This window comes from Cryptotermes secundus, unplaced genomic scaffold (assembly GCF_002891405.2).
Source record: "Cryptotermes secundus unplaced genomic scaffold, Csec_1.0 scaffold257, whole genome shotgun sequence".
NCBI classification, from domain to species: domain Eukaryota; kingdom Metazoa; phylum Arthropoda; class Insecta; order Blattodea; family Kalotermitidae; genus Cryptotermes; species Cryptotermes secundus.
This window is the reverse complement of record NW_019734352.1, coordinates 246540-265515: the sequence shown is the minus strand read 5'-3', so window position 1 is coordinate 265515 and position 18976 is coordinate 246540. Positions and strand designations below refer to the sequence as shown.

At 37.3% G+C, this 18976-nt stretch overlaps 1 protein-coding gene across 5 annotated transcripts in view; it reads right to left on the bottom strand.

The window, feature by feature from the left end:
- Window positions 1–7: 7 nt before the first annotated feature.
- LOC111868803 (kinesin-like protein KIF19) overlaps window positions 8–18976 on the bottom strand; it is a 59042-nt gene continuing 40073 nt past the window's right edge. For all 5 annotated transcript variants that reach the window (XM_023859791.1, XM_033753173.1, XM_023859792.2 and 2 more), the window contains 11 exons: window positions 16140–16289; window positions 13736–13945; window positions 12982–13239; window positions 12157–12362; window positions 8245–8426; window positions 6076–6227; window positions 5530–5743; window positions 4105–4205; window positions 3296–3357; window positions 1936–2031; window positions 8–663 (listed from right to left, as the gene is read on the bottom strand). In XM_023859791.1, the coding sequence (XP_023715559.1) occupies window positions 489–663; window positions 1936–2031; window positions 3296–3357; window positions 4105–4205; window positions 5530–5743; window positions 6076–6227; window positions 8245–8426; window positions 12157–12362; window positions 12982–13239; window positions 13736–13945; window positions 16140–16289 (1806 nt within the window). In that variant the 3' untranslated portion in view covers window positions 8–488. The remainder of the gene's footprint in view (window positions 664–1935; window positions 2032–3295; window positions 3358–4104; window positions 4206–5529; window positions 5744–6075; window positions 6228–8244; window positions 8427–12156; window positions 12363–12981; window positions 13240–13735; window positions 13946–16139; window positions 16290–18976) is intronic.

The window sequence follows — 18976 nt, the reverse complement described above, 5'->3', positions numbered from 1 at the left end:
TGGNGCCAAAAGGGCATGGGGTCCAGCCCCAAAACTAAATCAAGGGCATTCTGATCACCTGATGTGTTCCACTGAAGAATAGCAAGTGGATTGAGGTCAATGGCAAACTCAGTCATTGTAAAGTAAACTTCCAAGGTATGTTTCAATTTGTAAGGAGGGAGAAAAAGAAAATTAATTGTCCATTTACCTTATTTGTAATTTCAGCCATTGACTTCTTCCATTCTGGAGAGATCATGTATAATACATCACTAAACTCTCTAAATCCTTGAAAATACTTGTGAAATATTCTGTGAGCACCAAGAAAAAAGTTGCATACATATCCAGACTATGCTATAGAGAATAATTTTATTATCTTTATATAACATGTGTTTAAAAGGAATTACACTTTTCAATTTGAAAAATAACATATTTATTTATAGCTTTTATGAATATAATAAGCAGGCATAGAGAAAACACAACAGAGAAGAAGGAAGTAGTAATGACAAGAACTAGACATATCGACTGAGGTACTTGGAAGTATCAGGCAAGCCTTTGGTAGGTCCAGCAATTGGAGGGAAGAGCACAGCTGGTGGAGGAAGAGAAGAGAGTTGTCCCATTTGTCCAGTCCCTGCACTTCCTGGGATCGGAGGAAGAGGCGATGGTGTGTAGTCTGAACCTGCAGAACTAATCACACCAAGAGGGACCTTTATGTACATACATGATCCACATCTACAGTAGCAATAACTCTTAGTTTGTTTTAGCCACAGCAGGAGAGGAATTTCAGTAGCTGTTTTATCTGGCTTTAAAAACTAACCTACTCATTCGCTGACTTACTAAATAATATTAACAATGAAGCATATATTCTATACTGCTATGCAAAAGCGAGTCTTAGATAGCATACACCAAACTACAAGCTGTAATTTTCACATTCTTTAGTATAAATAGAACTTCTGTTTATTACTTCAAATAATCTTTCTTTAATTTTCACATGTTTATGCATTTGCTTGTTTTGTTGATGCCCTTCAATATCAAGATTAAGCTCTTGACCTATTACAGAAGTGGGATCAAAACTGTTATTTCTCTTTGTTAGAGGGACATCTCTGCGATCTTCCACCTTTTAGTTTATACTGATACAACAGCTCCAGGATTTGACTTTCTGTAACCTAAGACCACTCATCACATTCATTTCTGACTGTTTTGATTGAGGGTAAGTTCTGAAACAATGAATCCTTTAGATGCTTGATCAGAGTTTTTTTAATTTAAGATCAGAACAGCACCAGGCCACTGTCTACACGTGAAAATACAACATAGAAAAATGTGGACACACATCAATGCTCTGCCATATAAGCATATATTTCATAAGCATTACTAGATTACTTGAAGTGACTCTGAGAGGGCCACTGAATTCTGGACCATGCTGCAAACCAAGCTACATTAGGTGACATCCAAATACAGGCCTAACATAATCCATACAGACAGCTGATTGCAATTGGACTGAATTAGTCTTTCACTGGGTAGCCTGGTAATCAGTGACTGGAGAAAACTAATGCTTTACTGAAGAACTAACACAATGAATGTGCAAATGAATGTTAATTTTCCTGCAGTTGAAAGAAATTATATGATACTGCATAATGATTTTTGTTCCATTGGAATATGAAACTAATGAACACTTTGTTGGAGAGGACTATAATAATAATAACTTATTGAATATTTTTCTAAAATTTGCTAACATGAATGTTCATTTTCCTGAAAAAATACATCAAAGTTTAGTCGCTTAGTAATTTCCTAATAACTTATTTTCATATCTCTGGTTTCTAAATTCAGTGTGTGCTTAGCATTTGCTCTGAAATCCTTCATTTTCTCCAAACATGTTACTTATAATTAAAAAAAACTGGAATTGTGTGCCATTGAAACTGCAGCCAGAGCATAAATTCCTCAATATGGGAATTTATTTACCTGTTTGGTGTCCTCATGCTTATGTCATCACTTCCTGCTTGATCTGAACCATGGTCAGCAGTGTACCTCATAGACCGGTGGAAGAGTGGCTCAGCACTAGGTACAGAAAGAGGATTGTGTAGGACTGAAGTATTTATCATGCTGAAGTAGTGTTGATGTGATTGTATAATATGGCTCAGAATAGAATAAACTAACATGGGTAGCAGAACCTAAAGCACCTGAAGGTTCAAAACCACTTATGTTGAAGTCCACCAATGGATACAATCCAGAGTCATTTCCATCCATATCCCAACCATAGTTAAATTCCCAAAGTTCTGCATTAATGTTATTCTCCCATTGCCTTCTCATCCCTTAAATATAAGTTTAAGTAAAGGTTTTGCCGCAAGATTTCCTCACATGTTGTCATCCCCATCCTAGTCACATGCTCAGCCCATCATACCATCCTGTAATTCAGTAGGTGCCCTCTGCAACCCACCTAGTTCCTTGCAATATGTTACTCAAGTCATCGTTATTATGTTAAAATATTTTCCTGAATACTTAGTTTTCAAACCCTCATTCATATTGTCTTCTCATATGTATACATGCACACATACACACAGAAAAGCCCCAGAAGTGGCAGCATCTCTGTCGGTACTCTAATGTGTCAGAGAGATAATAGTTACCCCATGTTAAATGGCTGCAAAAGCTCAATTAATTCATGTATAAAGGTTTCAGTATGGAGCATTCTTTCTTTCTTTCTTTCTTTCTTTCTTTCTTTCTTTCTTTCTTTCTTTCTTTTTTTAATGAAACAGATTCATCATGGGATCAAGTTGTAAAGTATTTAGGAAAGGTGCCTAATTTTGAGTTCAGAAAATAGACAAAAGCAAAAAATATAATACAGATATTAGTGAAATCTTCTTGTCTCTCAGAATAGTTTCAGCAAGATTGTTACAACATTGTTATTTTTTGAGTGCTTATATTTATGGTCTGTTTATATATTTTTCTCTTTTTGGTGTATCTGTTGCTATTATTTTGTACTCATAATCCCAGGCAATCCTAGATATGTTGCTGCACACTTTCCAAAGGCGCCACATCTTCATTCAGTTTCCCTCTCCTCCCACTCTCTTGATCTCACGCCATCATATGGTGCCTGCTGGGAATTAAAAAAATTATTATTTTTTGTGCTTAATACTAAGAAATTTATATAATATATGGGAAACTTTATGTATGTATATTGTAGCATGCCACATAACAGTACTCAAAATATGTACTTTCAGTGTGATTCTTGTGTTTAGCATGTCCTGTACATGAAATTTTACAATATGAAATTGATATCTGGGGCTACTCTATTCTGCTAAATGGTTATTTTCATGTAAATTACCTAGGTTGGATGGGTGGCAGCTTGCCTTTGTCTCTGGTATAACTGCTGAAAGGTACACCAGACTGCAAAGAAATAAGGGAGATTATTAATGAAAGCAGTTAGTATAGAACTTTGTGATCTATTCATACCCATAATTTGCATTAATACATATTTTCAGTACCAGAATTTGTCAAACATAACATCAAACTTCCTATGAATTATGATATGTTCATAATTTTAACATTCAAAACTGATTTTACATACAGAACTTGCAGATATGTTTATGGTCTGTCTTCATACTAAATTTTACATGTTTCACTGGAATGATTGATTAGTCACTGTCAAACACACAGATGATGCATGGCAAGCATGTTGTATGCCTGCACACAGTAGGGTACCTGTCTACCCATCCACATATTTAACTTCTTGTCAGGAATACATTTCAACATTAGATGCTTATCATTTACTACAATATCAAGAAACAGAAGTACTGCTTTATGCTAGAAAGTTAATGGAAGATGACCAAGAACTTGCACATAAGCAAGAACAGAACACCAACAAAAGTTGGATATTTTTCAAAAACTTATTACCACATTGTTCACCGTTCACAACCAAGAAGCTTGTGCAGTTAGTATTTTAATATCATTGCTGGTTGAGAGCAAGAAAGTGCAGTTAATAAGTGACCCCACTGTCATGACATTCATGCTAAATTTCAGGAATAGGTTATTTAAAAGGGACAATCATTATGTTCTGTGGTGAGCTGGAGAAACCTAAGAAGTCTAATGTAACAATCTTACCTGGTAATTTGGACTGGCATGGATCTATCTCACCTGGTAACTTGGACTGGCATCTGTGTATGTGGATGCATGAATCTCTTGCTGGTAAATTCTGTACAGTTCTTTGAGATCTTGGGGCAGAGTGACACAGCCTTCTGAAAGCAGTAACAACAACATAACATTCAGTTTTGTGTGGAACCACTTATATTTGTTGAGACCAGTTCTGGGGCCCAGTTCAGTTTCCTATTCAGTGGTACTGGGGGCTCCTTTCCTGGGGCTAAAGTGGCAAGGATATGAAGCTGACCACTCACCTCCAACTAATGCTGAGGATATGAATATGTGGATCTATACATCCACCCCCCCATACGTCTTCATGACTTCCTGCTTAATTAGTTAAGCACAGGGACAACTTTTTTTTAATTCACCATTCTATATGTACCAAAGAGATGTAAGGCATAGCTGAATAGAAGCAGCACTGTGGCTGAGAACTCATTTATTACAGGTCCTGTTGTTAGCTCCAGGATACATGTGTCCTTAACAGAAACTGAAAGTAAAATATGTTTTGGGGGGTATTGAAATAATGAGTACTGAAGCCACAGTCTTGTGGAAGAATGTAATACTTCTAAATAATTCTAAAAGGAACAGAGCCAGTTTGACATGGATTGGTTTGGATTGGTAATTGGATTTCCAGATCGTAATTAGGAGCAAATATAATGCTATCGCTAAATTCCCACACTCAGCAGTTCACTACAGTCTTCCCAGTCTGCTGTCTCATCATCAGTACTTACCTGGTAATGGCTTCCAGTTGCGGATGTTTCCCTTACTTTGGGTCCCTGAACTATCCCCATGCCTCAGCTTCCAGCTCATAGCAGTAACAGCTCACAAGGACTGAACTGCAGTTCCCTGACTAACTCACTAGCTTACCAGCCAAATTTTCACTTCCCTGCACTGCAGTTAACTAACACTCACTAATTGTCTGCTTATAACATCTTGGCACAGACCACACAGAAAACACGGTTCCTCTGTTGACATTCAATTGTTACTTAGCAGACTACGCAGAAAACACTGTTTCCCAGTTAGCTCTTTGGTGCATGTTAAGAATCTGTTGCCTAGCAGCGGGCATTGTTTAGAGAGTCATTACATAGCAATGAGTCTATTTGCTACAATTCATTCATTCAACCATTTGTTGGGCCTTGGCCTCTTCTTTGGTTTCATAATCTTTTTTACACAGATGGTAGAACTCCTTGGACCAGTGATCAAACCATTGCAAGAACGCTACCTACACACAGGACAACACAAACACAGAATAAACGCACACAGAGACATCCATGCTTTGAGTGAGATTCGAATTGATGATCCCAATTTCAAGCGAGCGAAGACTGTTCATACCTTATACCATGCGGCCACTGTGACTGGAACATGCTATAATATTATGATCAAATATAAAGATTCCGGTACCATATCTTGTGGTTAACTTACCCTCCATTAACTGACGCTGTCTAGTGATGATTTCCTCGCAGAGGTGACGTTGACGATCATAACGAAAGATGACAAGATCTCTTCTCCACAGTTCATGCTGCTTGATGAAGCGTTCACTCTGTAGTGCCATTTTCTCCACCTCAAGTTCATGGACACGGCACATGAGGGCCAGCAGTTCACGCTCTTCCTCTGAACTTATCTGTGATGGGAGCTCCTGAACAGGTCATAGTTTTGGGTTGAAATTTTCTGGGCACATGATATCTTATTATTATTATTATTGCATGTTAGAGAAGTTAAAGTAGACTGCAGCATTAAAAAATTACAGGTTTGCTATTTAAGGAAGCTTGAAGGAAATTAAATGGATCTCAGTAGAAAGTGGAAAGTATCAGAGGGTATTGCAAAAATTTCAACAGAAGAGAGAGTTATCCATGCCCATTCATATCATAAAACAGAATTATGGTTTCAACTTGTGCACAATTGATATTATAAAGAAGCTCATAATAATCAGGGCTTGTTAATATGAATAGTAGTAGCAAACTGCATTACATTTTCAAGTGCAGCACCCCGCTGCCTGCAGTCCTCCAGCTCATGCTCTGTGCTAGCTCTGAGTTCTGCGTATTGTTCCTGTTCCTTCTCGATGAAAGAAAGTTCTGACCAGGCCATCTGCAGTGGTCCATCATCTTCCATGTTCAAAAATTCTGCATCAAAACAAAACACTCTCTGAATACATGTATACACTATGATTCTATATTTTTGAGTCCTAACAGGATTTTCTGTTTCCAAAATATGGATATAAAATCAGTTCCAAACAAATGGTAGGAACTCATCTAAAACTTCCCTGACATAGTCATTAAAGCATCCAATGCCACTAGCAAGTTCTGACATTCCACATCAGTTAACATAGATCAATGTACTGAAACACAGTGTCAATAAATGTTTAGTCCTTAACCAAAGTATTTAAAAATAAAATCTCGTCCTTTATTTGTTTCTGAAATGAGTTCATATAGTCTGCAATGTATATATATATAGTCTTATCTCCAGAATTATTGAACACAATTCTTCATAACAGTTTCCAGCAGTGGTTCATGATCATCTGAAAAGGTGAAGCCAGGATCAAATAAAATTTAACCCCCCACCACCAGTGCCTATATTTAAGGAAATATGGGACCAGTGCCTTGAGGGAATATGTGGGTTAGGGGAACCATAACTGTTGTTAACATTCACCAGACTTCAATTATATACAGGCTTCAGTCATAAAATGTGTAAGGAAGAGATCAACTGGGAGACTCAGGTGCAGATAGGAGGGGAATGTTAAAATTAATTGCACATAAACAGATTTTGAACGTGTGGCCTAGATTTGGCTTGTTGTTACAGCCCTGCACCCTACAAATGTGCATATTGTGATGTGAAGCAACTGAATATTTCTCTCTGTGCACAAATTAATAACCACAGGCACCAAAACTCTACTAGTACAGCTGGTAAATTGGATATATAAGCAATCCTCTACTAATGACCCCCACATTAAGACTACATTTTCATGCCAGATTTACCCCGAAAACCCCCAAACTTATGACTTCATGTAATGATCCAGAGTAGATGCAGTCCCATTTCCTTCTGCTTCTGTTCAGTTACCCTCTATCTTCAAAGAGTTTAAATTACATAATGGGAAATGACTGTACTTTTGTGATATAAATTCAAAAAAGTCTTTTGTCTGACTTATTTTTGTATTGAATGTATTTTTTCATTTATTAATAAAAGTCTCGAAAGGCCTGAAATTAGTGCTTTACTTAGTTTTCCTCTATTTTCTTAGCCAATTCTAGTAGATTTAGGTATGAATTGGGTTTCCAGGAATGGAGCTGCAGTTTATAACGTTGTGTTTATGGGAAATGAGGGTTTGACTTAATGATGGCTCTCCAGGAGCCAATTAGTTCATAAGTGCAGGGGTTGTCTGTAAATGAAAATCTGTATATACTTTAAATCTGCATTTGACAAACTGTGATTGGTGACAGACGCTAGACTATCATCATATGTTATGTTCTCTTTTGTGCTTCATTATTTTTGTCTTGCACTGTCAAAGAGAGAAGGAGGCAAAGAGGCAGTTCCAGATCTTCTGCCCTCTAGCGATGTGATCCTACCATGTTTCTAAAAGGAAAGAATTTATTACAGCTAGTGGGATTGCTAAGAAACTGTTTTCCATGATACTAAGCATGATAATGAAAACATTTCAGAGCCAAAATCAGTCACAATTTAATTACATAATTGTGTGATTTTTAGAATAAGCCTTTTTTTGCCTGTGACATTGTTCCCATTTTAAATGGGCCCTTTGTTACTGTGGCATATGTTGTAGATGTAGATGGAGTAAGCAATTTTCACGTATTGAGGGCAGGTGCAAATATACTGAATGAGCTATCATGGATAGCTGATAAGGAGAGATCTTCCTGCTCAGGAATTGACTGTACAGCTGAAGACCTTTCACCGTAAAATGTTCATGCTGCAAACCTGTACAGTAGCTTCAGAACAGAACAGAGGCTTAACAGCCCAGGTGATATTGGAAGGGCATTATGAGGTCAAGAAGTGGATAGAACTGGCTCAGGATTGTGTCCAGTAGATTATAGTGTTACCAGTGTTAAACCTCCAACTTCAGATTCTGTATTGTTAGTTATGGTTAGTGTTAAACACCAGAAGTATGCATTATAGATATTCATGTACTCAGACCTCGATCAACATCAAAGTCTGGTTCAGTGTTTGGTCTTCGATCGTGCCACCTGGTAAGAGTGTTGTGATTGTTTTTGTACAGCTTATTGTTTTTGGACTCCCATTGAGAAATCACTGCATGTTGTCGCTCAGCTTCTGCACTAAGACTTAAAAGGCGACTATCGTACTCCATTAGACGGCGTCTGAAATGAAAAATATATGCATCCCTTAACCTGTTGCCACCAATGTTGAATACAACCCAACATGCATTTTTTCCAACAGTTATCCATTTCTCATTCATTATTATATCACTGCTAATGACAGATTTATATGTAAGCTAAATAAGCTGCATTTTAGGGCCTCATAGTCTGAGGGGAGTCCAAATGCTGAGAAGAAAATTCAATTATGAGTCAACACAATATTCTAACGTGAAACTCGGAGAATAATAAAGAGGTAATTCCATCATGTCAGACTGGAATGATGGACACACACACACACACAGGAACAGGTGAAACAGTTAAAATAGATTGGGAGGCAGCATCGCTCCTTTCAGTGCAGCTGTATGATTTCGCTCACATAATGTATCTGCACAGTTGCACATACATGGGCATATATTTCAGTCTTATCTTTTGGAAAAATATAGGAGCCTCAACTTTGTCACAGTTTAGGGCTTCCTGAAGTATCACTTTAGCCCTGACTATTGCCATCAATGTTGGGATATGCTCAACATGTCCCCCTTCTAACAGTTATCAATTTATCATATGATATTATATTTAAGCATCCTGTTACACTCACACAATATATATGAGACAAACTCCGTCTTAAGTGCAACAATTTAATTGTAGTTCTTTCTTCTTTCCCTCCTCCACACTACATGTTTCGGCCCTAAATGGCCATCATCAGGTGTGTATTCTTACATAGCTGCTACATTGCCCATAGTTTAAAATTTAAAATCACCAGTCTTTCCAATTGTATGTATGTATAAAATCTTTGTTAACCTACCCGCGTCAATTTTGATTTCTAAAATTGGCACGTTTTTAAAACTTCAATTCAAATTAAAATGTCTATAAATTTTCTGTTCTTTTTCTTTTTCCAAATTTTTAAAATTTTCTCGGGGTACACGCCCTATGTCTATAGTGCTGCAGCGGCCACTTCGTTTTATCGCTGTTCAGGTATTGTTCTGTGTAGGCTCTCTCTGTGTGTGTCGTGGCTTATCTTTAATCTTAATCTTAATATTATCATATGATACCTTCAAGCATGGGACTCAGAAGAATACCTAAATTTGTATTCAGTGCTGTGTGAGGCAAGAATAATTTATTTTAAATACAGTACCCAACATTTTGCTATTATTTTGGCCCTTCTTCACAAATAATATGCTGAATGAAGTTACAAAGGCCCAATCTGATATGCTGATGTCCACAGAACTACTCCATGCAGTAACTGTATGTCCCCCAAAAGTACACTGGCATATGGAAATAAGAAAAATAAAAATAAATAAGAATATTAATTCTTCCTTTCTACAGTACCCAACTTCTGATCAGCCATTTGTTGTTGATAGACATAAACATCATACTGTATATCGCATAGCAGTATGCAGATACTCTTATGCAAATATGCATACATAAAGCACTGATTTTAGAAAAAAAGTTTGCCTAGAATTCTCTGGGCTCAGCTCATTGAATATTTTCAACATCATATGTTATTATATATCTTCATTTTTATTTTTATTTAGACATTACTAATGAGTTATCTAAACAAAAATAATGCTTGTTCTCATATTTTCTCTAACTTAAGGATTAAAAGGAAAGAGTCTCAATATATTTTTAGGCAATATGTGGATAATTCAGTAGTTCCCATGTATCTTTGATAAAGAAATGCTGATAAAATAATAATATTTGTAATTTTTAATGTTTTCTTGTTATTGTGGATTAGAAAAGGTTTTATTTTGAAAATATGAAGATCTCAATATTTCCTTGATCTCAATGAAAAGTTTAATCTTTCTCCCCTGGTTTAACACTTAAACAGTAGATCCTTGTATGCATATTTTTGAGGCATGTTTTCACTAAAATTGTGATGTTTCCCTACCATATGTTGAACTGAAAATAAATTAAATATTTGTATATGCCATATTATCCAGACCACAAGACATAATTCTTGCCTGGAAAATTCAGCCTTAAATTAGCCAGCTTCATCTTATGGTCCAAAGGTACAGAAGAATGACCTTCAAAGAAAACTGAATTTTGTCTAGTGGCCATTTTCGGAATTGTTTTGCATGCTGGAACGAATAGGTGTGATTATCACATGGCTCTTGGTTATCACTGAGAGACAGTGCAGTCATTGTTAAATTTGTTAAAATTAAAGGTAAAGTTGTCCCTGTGATTAACTAATTAAACACTACACCATGAGGACATATGGGGGAGTAGATGTATACTATGAAAATGTCTACAAAACATAGGAGGATTTCATAAACTGTACATTTCAAATGAAACATGATTTAGTATGACAAAGTGCATTGAAACAGATAACCGAAAGATATTGTGGCCTTCTGCCAACTGAGAAAATGATATGTGAATGGAGGAAGAAAGAGAATTACAGAAATTTGACAAAACAAACACACTTTTCATATGCATGTTGCATGGCCTACTAGAAGAAGAAGAAGTTAAAAAAGGGCCAACATATAATAGGAACAATGGAATTTCCATGTCTATGAAAATGACAATATTTGAAGCAAGGAGGTGGGTGGTCAAACATGGCTAATTTGATGCGAAAACGTCTTTGTGCCACAAATATGACAAGGCAAACATATGATGCCCAAAGTTAAAGTTCCATGAAGAACTTTTATCCATGTTCATTTTAAAGGATAGACGGATGGAAATAGAATGAACACATGGCTAGAGAAAATATAGGCAAAGCTTCAAGGTGGTCTATTGAAGAAGCCAGTCCTTTTGGTGTGTGACCAGTTTAGGGGAAACAAAAAGATAGTTAAGGAAGTAGACATGCAAATAACTGTGATTCCAAGAGTCCATACTACCCAGTTTCAGCCACTGAACATCTTAATTAATAAACCATTTAAATCATCAAGAATATGGACTAAATGGATGGAGACACGAGATCAAGATTTGATATCAACAAAATGAATGAAGTGGCCAACCACGTCACAGGTTTCTGAATGGATCAGAAAGTGGTGGGAATATGTGAAATATAAGACAGTTATGTAGTCCTTTAAAAGTAGCATCAGCAATGCCCTTGATGGCACTGAAGATGGCACACTCTTTAAAGGCAGTGAATGTTTGCACATTACTTTTTGTGATGAATGTGACAGTAATGATGAAGATGTTTTGGGGTCTGTGACTGGTAGAAACTTTGTGTCACATTAATCTTTTTGTGATGACTTGTGAATTTGAGTTTAAAATATATACGGTGTATTTTCTTTTATTGCTAGTGGGGTGGGACTAAGTCCCTTGTACTGTGGACACTTCTGGCCTATAGTACCAGCCCAAGATGATAGGTGAGGGTGATTATGGATTTATTCGTGGAATGAAGATTGGCAGGGGAAACCGAAGTACTCGGAGGAAACCTGCCCCAGTGCCACTTTGTCCACACAAATCCCACTTGACCAGACCCGAGATCAAATCCAGGCAGCCGCGGTGGGAAGCCAGTGACTAACCACTTGAGCTATGGCACGGCCAAACTATATACGGTGTAACTTTTTCTTTTCTTCAAATTTTGCCCTCTAAAACCTAGGTACAGTTTACAGTCCAGAAAATATGGTTACATCAGATAACATGGCAAAAATGCTTCAGATACAATTAGGATCTTGTTATAATATCATACACAGAGTACAGAGTGAAGTGCATCTATTCTTAGTAGTCCTGTGCAATATAAGATTGTTTTTGGACAAGAAAGTTTCCCTGGCATATGTCACTAACAGACCTCAATCTCATTTGCTCTCTGAATGTTGATACAATTTGATCTCTTAGTATCTTCAGCTTCTCCCCTTTCTCATTAGATGCATCGCCCAAATGAGTCCGATCCTCCTTCATCTTTGATCTTAGTCTGGCAATCTCATCTCTCAGTTCACTAATGATATTTCGGTACTGAGAGACATGATACGATACATCCAGCACGTTGCGCTCCACCTGGTGCAGACATTAAGAACATTACTGAAACCATGCATATTATAGGTTTAACACTAGAATATATTGATTCCATTGAATGGAAATTCTGATGAAGTGTACTATCTTCTGGGATATAATGTTATGTAGTCCACTGGAAGTCAAACGACATTTCAGAGGGACATATCACCTCCATCTTCAACCTGAAAGAATATTCTTTGACCCTGAAGCTGAAGCCCATGTGTCCTTCCAAAACGTCTGTTGACTTTCAACGTTATACATGACATATCCCAGATGATATTCTTCATACCTACGATTGTGAGAACCTCAGACCCATAAACAAAACTTTAACCATGTATGTAATATACTGCGAAGTTGTTTCTAAATTGCAGATGATTGTTTGACTATTGTAATTTCTATTCATTACCTATAAATACGTTTCCTAGTAATCATGTGTTCAGTTTAGTCCCCGAGGTGAAACGTATATGCATGGGCAGGTGTACAACTTTAAAATTTCTAAAAGTTTGCCAGTGTGTATCAACTCTTCATTGGTACTCATACTAGCAAGAAAAAAAAAACTGGTTGTAATTCCAGCCTCATATGAAATATTGTTTTTTAGATATCAATAATCCATATTGCTTGCCTTGTTTGAAATATTCTTGGCTCGATCAGCATATAGCAGTGTGTTTCTGCTCTCCTCTTTATGTACAGCTGCTGGGCTGACATGAGCTATCATGACAGTCTTGCAGTTCCCACTTAATGCATCCTTTAAGAGTCTTGTCAGTTTGGAATCCCTGTAATTGACATAATGGGCACCACCAGACAGGGCATTTATGCAGTTACCAAGAGCTAGGAGGGAGCGGTTAATGTGGGCTCCTTCCTTCAGACGCTTTCCTCGATTCTGTATAGAAAAAAATGACCTTTTTTTGTAGAATGTAACATATAGTGGGAAGACATACATTTTCAAGTTTGTATTCATGGTTTTATGAGTAGATAAATATTGTTATTCTTGTCACTTTGTTCTCAGTCACACGCTGCCGATTGCCTAGCAATAGTCTCAGCATGGACTCCCCTGTTGCGTGACATCACAGCCTAGTGGGGAGGGGTGTTTACTGAGCTTTGCATAGTGATGGAAAGAGTGGAGATATGTGATGTCACCCGCCGAAACGCAGAGTTCATACCCCTACTTCCTGTTGCGCCAATCACGTTACATTATTATAGTATGGGTCCATTCTAGTGTTCATTAATTTCAGTAACACTGTTTTTAACATTCTGACACATTTGTTTTCAACACCCAAAATTTGACTGTTTGTTTTCTTCAAATATTCAAATGTAAATAATTAGCTGTGGATACATAAATACACTCAAGGCCCTGCTGTAGTTAGCTGCACAATTACCTTTGTTTGCGAAGCTCTCTCTGACCCAGCCAAGTCAATCATAAATAGCTTCCCATGTTTAATTCGTGATTTCATTTTATCAACTGTCTGGAGTGGTGAAGTCTGTTGCACTGTTACACTGAGTAATGCATGTGAACGGGAAGAGGTTTTGTTGGCAGCTGTTGGTTCAACGGTACGAGCTCGATTTCCCTTCTGTAGGAGACACATAACCTGAAGAATACGTAAAGATATACAAGACCCTAGCAATAACACAACAAAATGGACAGATTTAATATGCAGAGAAGAGTTTATTTGATGAGGTACTAAATGTGATCTTAAGGTCACACATGCCTAAATATTTCATAAAATTCAACATCATCACCTTAATTCTTAATGGCTCTATATCCACATTTTGCAGAACACAGAAAAAAGGATACAATGTTTAAAACATGAATATTTAATACAGAGAATTGGAAAAAGATAAATGTTATTTTGAAATTTTTGGTGTGATTTCAATTATTTTAATCATCAATCTGAAAAATAATGAAAATAGAAACATTAAGAACTAAGTTGAGAAACTATGATATATGAATTTTGATACTTCTGAGATTACATTTAATGTTTTTCTTAAATATGACAATGGTTAATTTTGTTTTTTACATTGGGTAATCTATTAATTATTAGCTAATGTGTTTATGGAAGCCAAAGGTTCAACATTGCTAATACCAAAGGAAACACAAAATAAGCTTAATCATGAGCTAGTTTCTTCATACTCTACCATATTTTTGCCCAATTCTCGGTGTTAGATGTGCATGTTCAGCAAGAGTTTCTCCATCACATTACTACATTCATTCCTTCTCTCTCCCATCCTAGCCACATTGCCAGTCTATCACAATGTACTTTATTTTACAGTCCTAAGACCTTCAGGTAACTAGTATAAATATGAAGTTTCTTGTTAATTAATATCCTAAGTTTCTTGTTTTCTTAGTCCAAATACAGTATTTTCCTTAGAATTTTGTCTTCTGATACTTCTAAGGAGACTGTGTTTCACAGCCATGAAAAAGCTGGGCAATTACTATTGTCCTATTTTCAGAATTCTAGAGAGTAGACAGAATAATTAGTTGGCAAGTTACTGCTAATAATTTGTCTTAAAAATACCAACTAATTCTTTCCTTTCAATGGTCATGTGACATGCAGTTGTAAATGTGAGGTTTACAATTATTCAGATATGATTCATCCAAACATTTTTGCATTTAAATTGTTATCCAAAGGACAAGTGTTCCATTCTTATGACAGACATTGCTCTTGACCGTTGCATCCTATAGCATAAGTAAAATTATAATTAAATTCCATCAAATGTTACAGTGTTTTTTAATAATAAAATGAAGTCAGACAACCTTCTGTGAAGGAATGTGAACATCACTGGGACTTCAAAGCAAGATGATGCCCTGTCATGCTGAGGTTAGATTGTGCGTGACTAGTGGAATGCCCAATTTCCCATTTTATGAACTGGCAAAGGTGGCTGGCCCAGTGGCTTTGTCCTTCCGATCCCCAGAGGCTACTACACTGGACTTCTTTATATGCATATGTAAGGGATATGTTGTACTCTGTGATGGTGACAGGATTTAAGAATCTGAAGACATATCATAGACACCATACTAACAGCCAACAGAGATATGCTGGCTTGCATGTGACAAGAAATGGAGTTTCAACTGCATATTCAGTAAATGGTGCCATGTGCAATTGTAAATAGGGTGTGAGCACAGAAGGTTTTTGTGTGTGTGCATCCATTAACATGAATATAGTATGTGTCATATAAAATGTATGTTTTGGCCCACTTTCATTATTTGCTATGAAACAGCTTGGTAAATGCTGCAAGGAGTACACATGCAACAATAGGACATATGGAAAAACTGAAGACATTTTATTTTGATGATATCAGGAAACTTGTGGATCACTGGAAAGATACTGTATATGTAACAACTCTTCGGCTATTTTGTCGGATCTTTTAATAAAATAGACTTAAAATGTGTCAGTACTTCTTACAACTCCAAGACTGATTCCAATATTCATTAGTTTTAAAATTACTTAGCTTCATATTTTTTCTACTTCGGGTTATAGGGTAGAAAAAATGGAATCTATTCTACCCATTACTTATTGTAACATAAAAAGACCACACTTTCTACTTTGAAATTTGTATGGGTAGAATAGATTCCATTTATTCTACCCATACAAATTTCAAAGTAGAAAGTGTGGTCTTTTTATGTTACAATAAGTAAAAAAAAAAATTTTAAGGTGCAAGTATTATTCTCTCAGTGTGGCCCAAATTTAATGGACATGGTGGTGGAAAGTAAACACCACAACTGTCACTGATCACATGATTGTAAGTGAATTTCTACTAGCTTCGTTCTTGCATGTTACTTACCTCCTCAGTAGATGTGGTGGATATTTCTGAGAGATGTTTCACCTGTATATTTCTGCCTCGTGAGTCCTCACGAAGTTCCAGGAAACCTGAACTTGGGTTCAAGAGATCACGAATATTCTCATTGTATATCTCAAGATAAGACATCGTCACCTGTAAATATGGATTTTTATTCAGAGTTTTTGTGAGTGAAAGAGATTTCACACCATTTTAACCAGAAGAGCTTGAGGTGCATAATGGAAATTGTGATGCTTTTGAAGATTTATTATAAACTATTTGATGTATAGAAACACACAAGGTATGTCTTTCTTCATCTTGTACAGCATTATCAATGATAGGTGCACATCACACAGACAATGGGGAATAGAGCGAGGGGAGGAGAAACCTGGGTTTCTTTCAGCTTGAGGAAAGCGGCAGGGGCGTGCAGCTGCCCACTCACCTCCAGCTATTGTCGAGGTCAAGAATAGTGGAGTTATACCTCCACTTCCCCATATGTCTTCATGTTATATTGTTTAATTAATTAATCACAGAGACAGCTTTAGCTTTTGCCGCAGATTTTAATTTAAAACGTAACATTATATACAGATTATAAAACAATTTTTATCAGAATACACAACTTAATAAAACACACATTTCTCGAGATAATAATAAAAACAGCAAAAGTTTTACCACAAGTTTCTTTCATTGTCGGAAGTATCGTGGATGTTGCATTCACAAACCAAGACGATGCAGGAACTTGTTTCTTCATGACATGACGACGCTGAGAGTAATGTAGTTTAAAATGAATACAAAATGAGAGCTGGCAATATTTTCGAAAAGTTTAGACGATCTATTTAAAACTGAACTAGTCACATGAGCGCTGCTGTGCTTCGCAAATACAGAACCTACAGCCGCTTCTTTCAATGTAAACTGAAAAATCACTTTTAATAAACTTAGATTAAATATGTGTTTTACAGCAGGAGGAAAATCTCAGAGCAGCTTTTGATAATAAAGCTTATAAAGCAGCACCCTCTCTTTTTTTTACTGCTAGTGGGGTAGGACTACGTCCCTTGTACTGCTGTCACTTCTGGCCTATTGTACCAGCCCCAGATGATAGGTGAGAGTGATTGTGAAGCAATTGGTGGAATGAAGATTGGCAGGGGAAACCGAAGTACTCGGAGAAAACGTGCCCCAGCGCCACTTTGTCCACCACAAATCCCACTTAACCAGACCATCGAGATCGAACCCGGGCCGCCGCGTTGGGAAGCCAGCGCCTAACCGCTTGAGCTATGGCGCGGCCTCCAGCACCTTCTTGGTTAATGGTTTAATTTGCAGGGGCAGGCTTGATGGTGCAATGGAGAATAGAGAAACATACTAAAACAAACAGCACAAACAGAGAAATGGAAACAACCCGTCTTCAGCTAAATGAAATGTTTAGATTCTTCACAGAAATATAATGGACAAAGAGGACGCGCTTTCAGTACCCGATATGAAAAACACATTTTAGCCTTATGAAACAATAACGGTAATTCTGGGTACTGGATCATACACTCAACACAGGCCACATGTATGGGAACGTATCGGACAGCACGGGAATTACAAAAAATAGGAAAACATTTAAGTACACTACAAAGTGCCATATTTATACAATCAGCAAAAACAACCTACATATGAAAGACAGACCGCAAGCGGCCAGGAAAGGCTTCCGTAATGAGATGCGGCCCTGAGTTGATGTCTGTGTAGATGATAGTTACTAATTATTTGAAAGAATTTATTTATTTGCACAGAATATAGCCAGTGGCATTTCAAAATGAGGCAATTTATAGGCGTATTGTTATGAAATATTCCTATAAGCAATATGAGTATGGCATGGAATTGCGAGACATGTTGCAGAGGCGTCCATTGCTACGCAACAACTAGTTACAACACATTTCCGCGGCAATATGTACGCTCAAGACAGTCGGAAGCCGTGATTTATTATGGGTCGGCTCTCAACCTACTGTGTCATAACGGCTGAAAGCAGGAATAGCGTCGTGAGTCTCAAGGTGCTTGACGTCAAGATGAAATAATTGGCGATAAACCGCCAGTCGTAAAGTAACTCTGACTTTGACTTGCATTTAATGCTAAAAATGAAGAGACATAAGGGCTCTTGCTCGGCTGCCAATCAGAGCAATAGAAGAAATGTTAATGGAAGTCCAGCACAAGCAAATACTCCAGAAAGAAATGGAATGAAAACAGGAGGATCACGTGTTCAGCCTGCTCACAGTGCTTCCAGAGCAAGAAAGGTGACTGAAATAATACCCAGCCCTCAGGAGTCATCACCTAAGAAAGGCTCACAGTCAGCTAAAACCAGTATTAACGATTTGCCGCCAGAAATTTTGCTTGGATATTCCAGCATCTCAGGGTCAAAGAATTGTGCTCGTTGTGCCTTCCGTTTGTAAAATGTGGTTCGAACTTTCTAAATGTCCTGTTTTATGGCAATAATTAGAGTTCAGTAGTTATGATGTGCAACGGTCTGTGCCTTGTTTCGTAATTCTCCTGCTTTACGTAAATTAGCATTGAAAGACAGAGAGGACTGTGATGTTTTACTGCCCCAACTACTTCGATCAAATCGCCAAAGAGAGACGATAGAGATAGTGAAGGGTCACCCCGGAGGGAGTGTACGGGCTGATACCCTGTGCAACGTAGTGATGTCTGACGCGAGCATGACGACACCAAATTTTTAAAGGGTGCTTCCACAACATGCCCCCTCTGTCAAGAGTCCCTGGATAGAGAACCAGAGGTCCGGGTTGATTCCAGGCGCTACCAGAATTTCTGAGAAGCAGTGGGTCAGGAACGGGGTCTACTCAGCCTCATGAGGA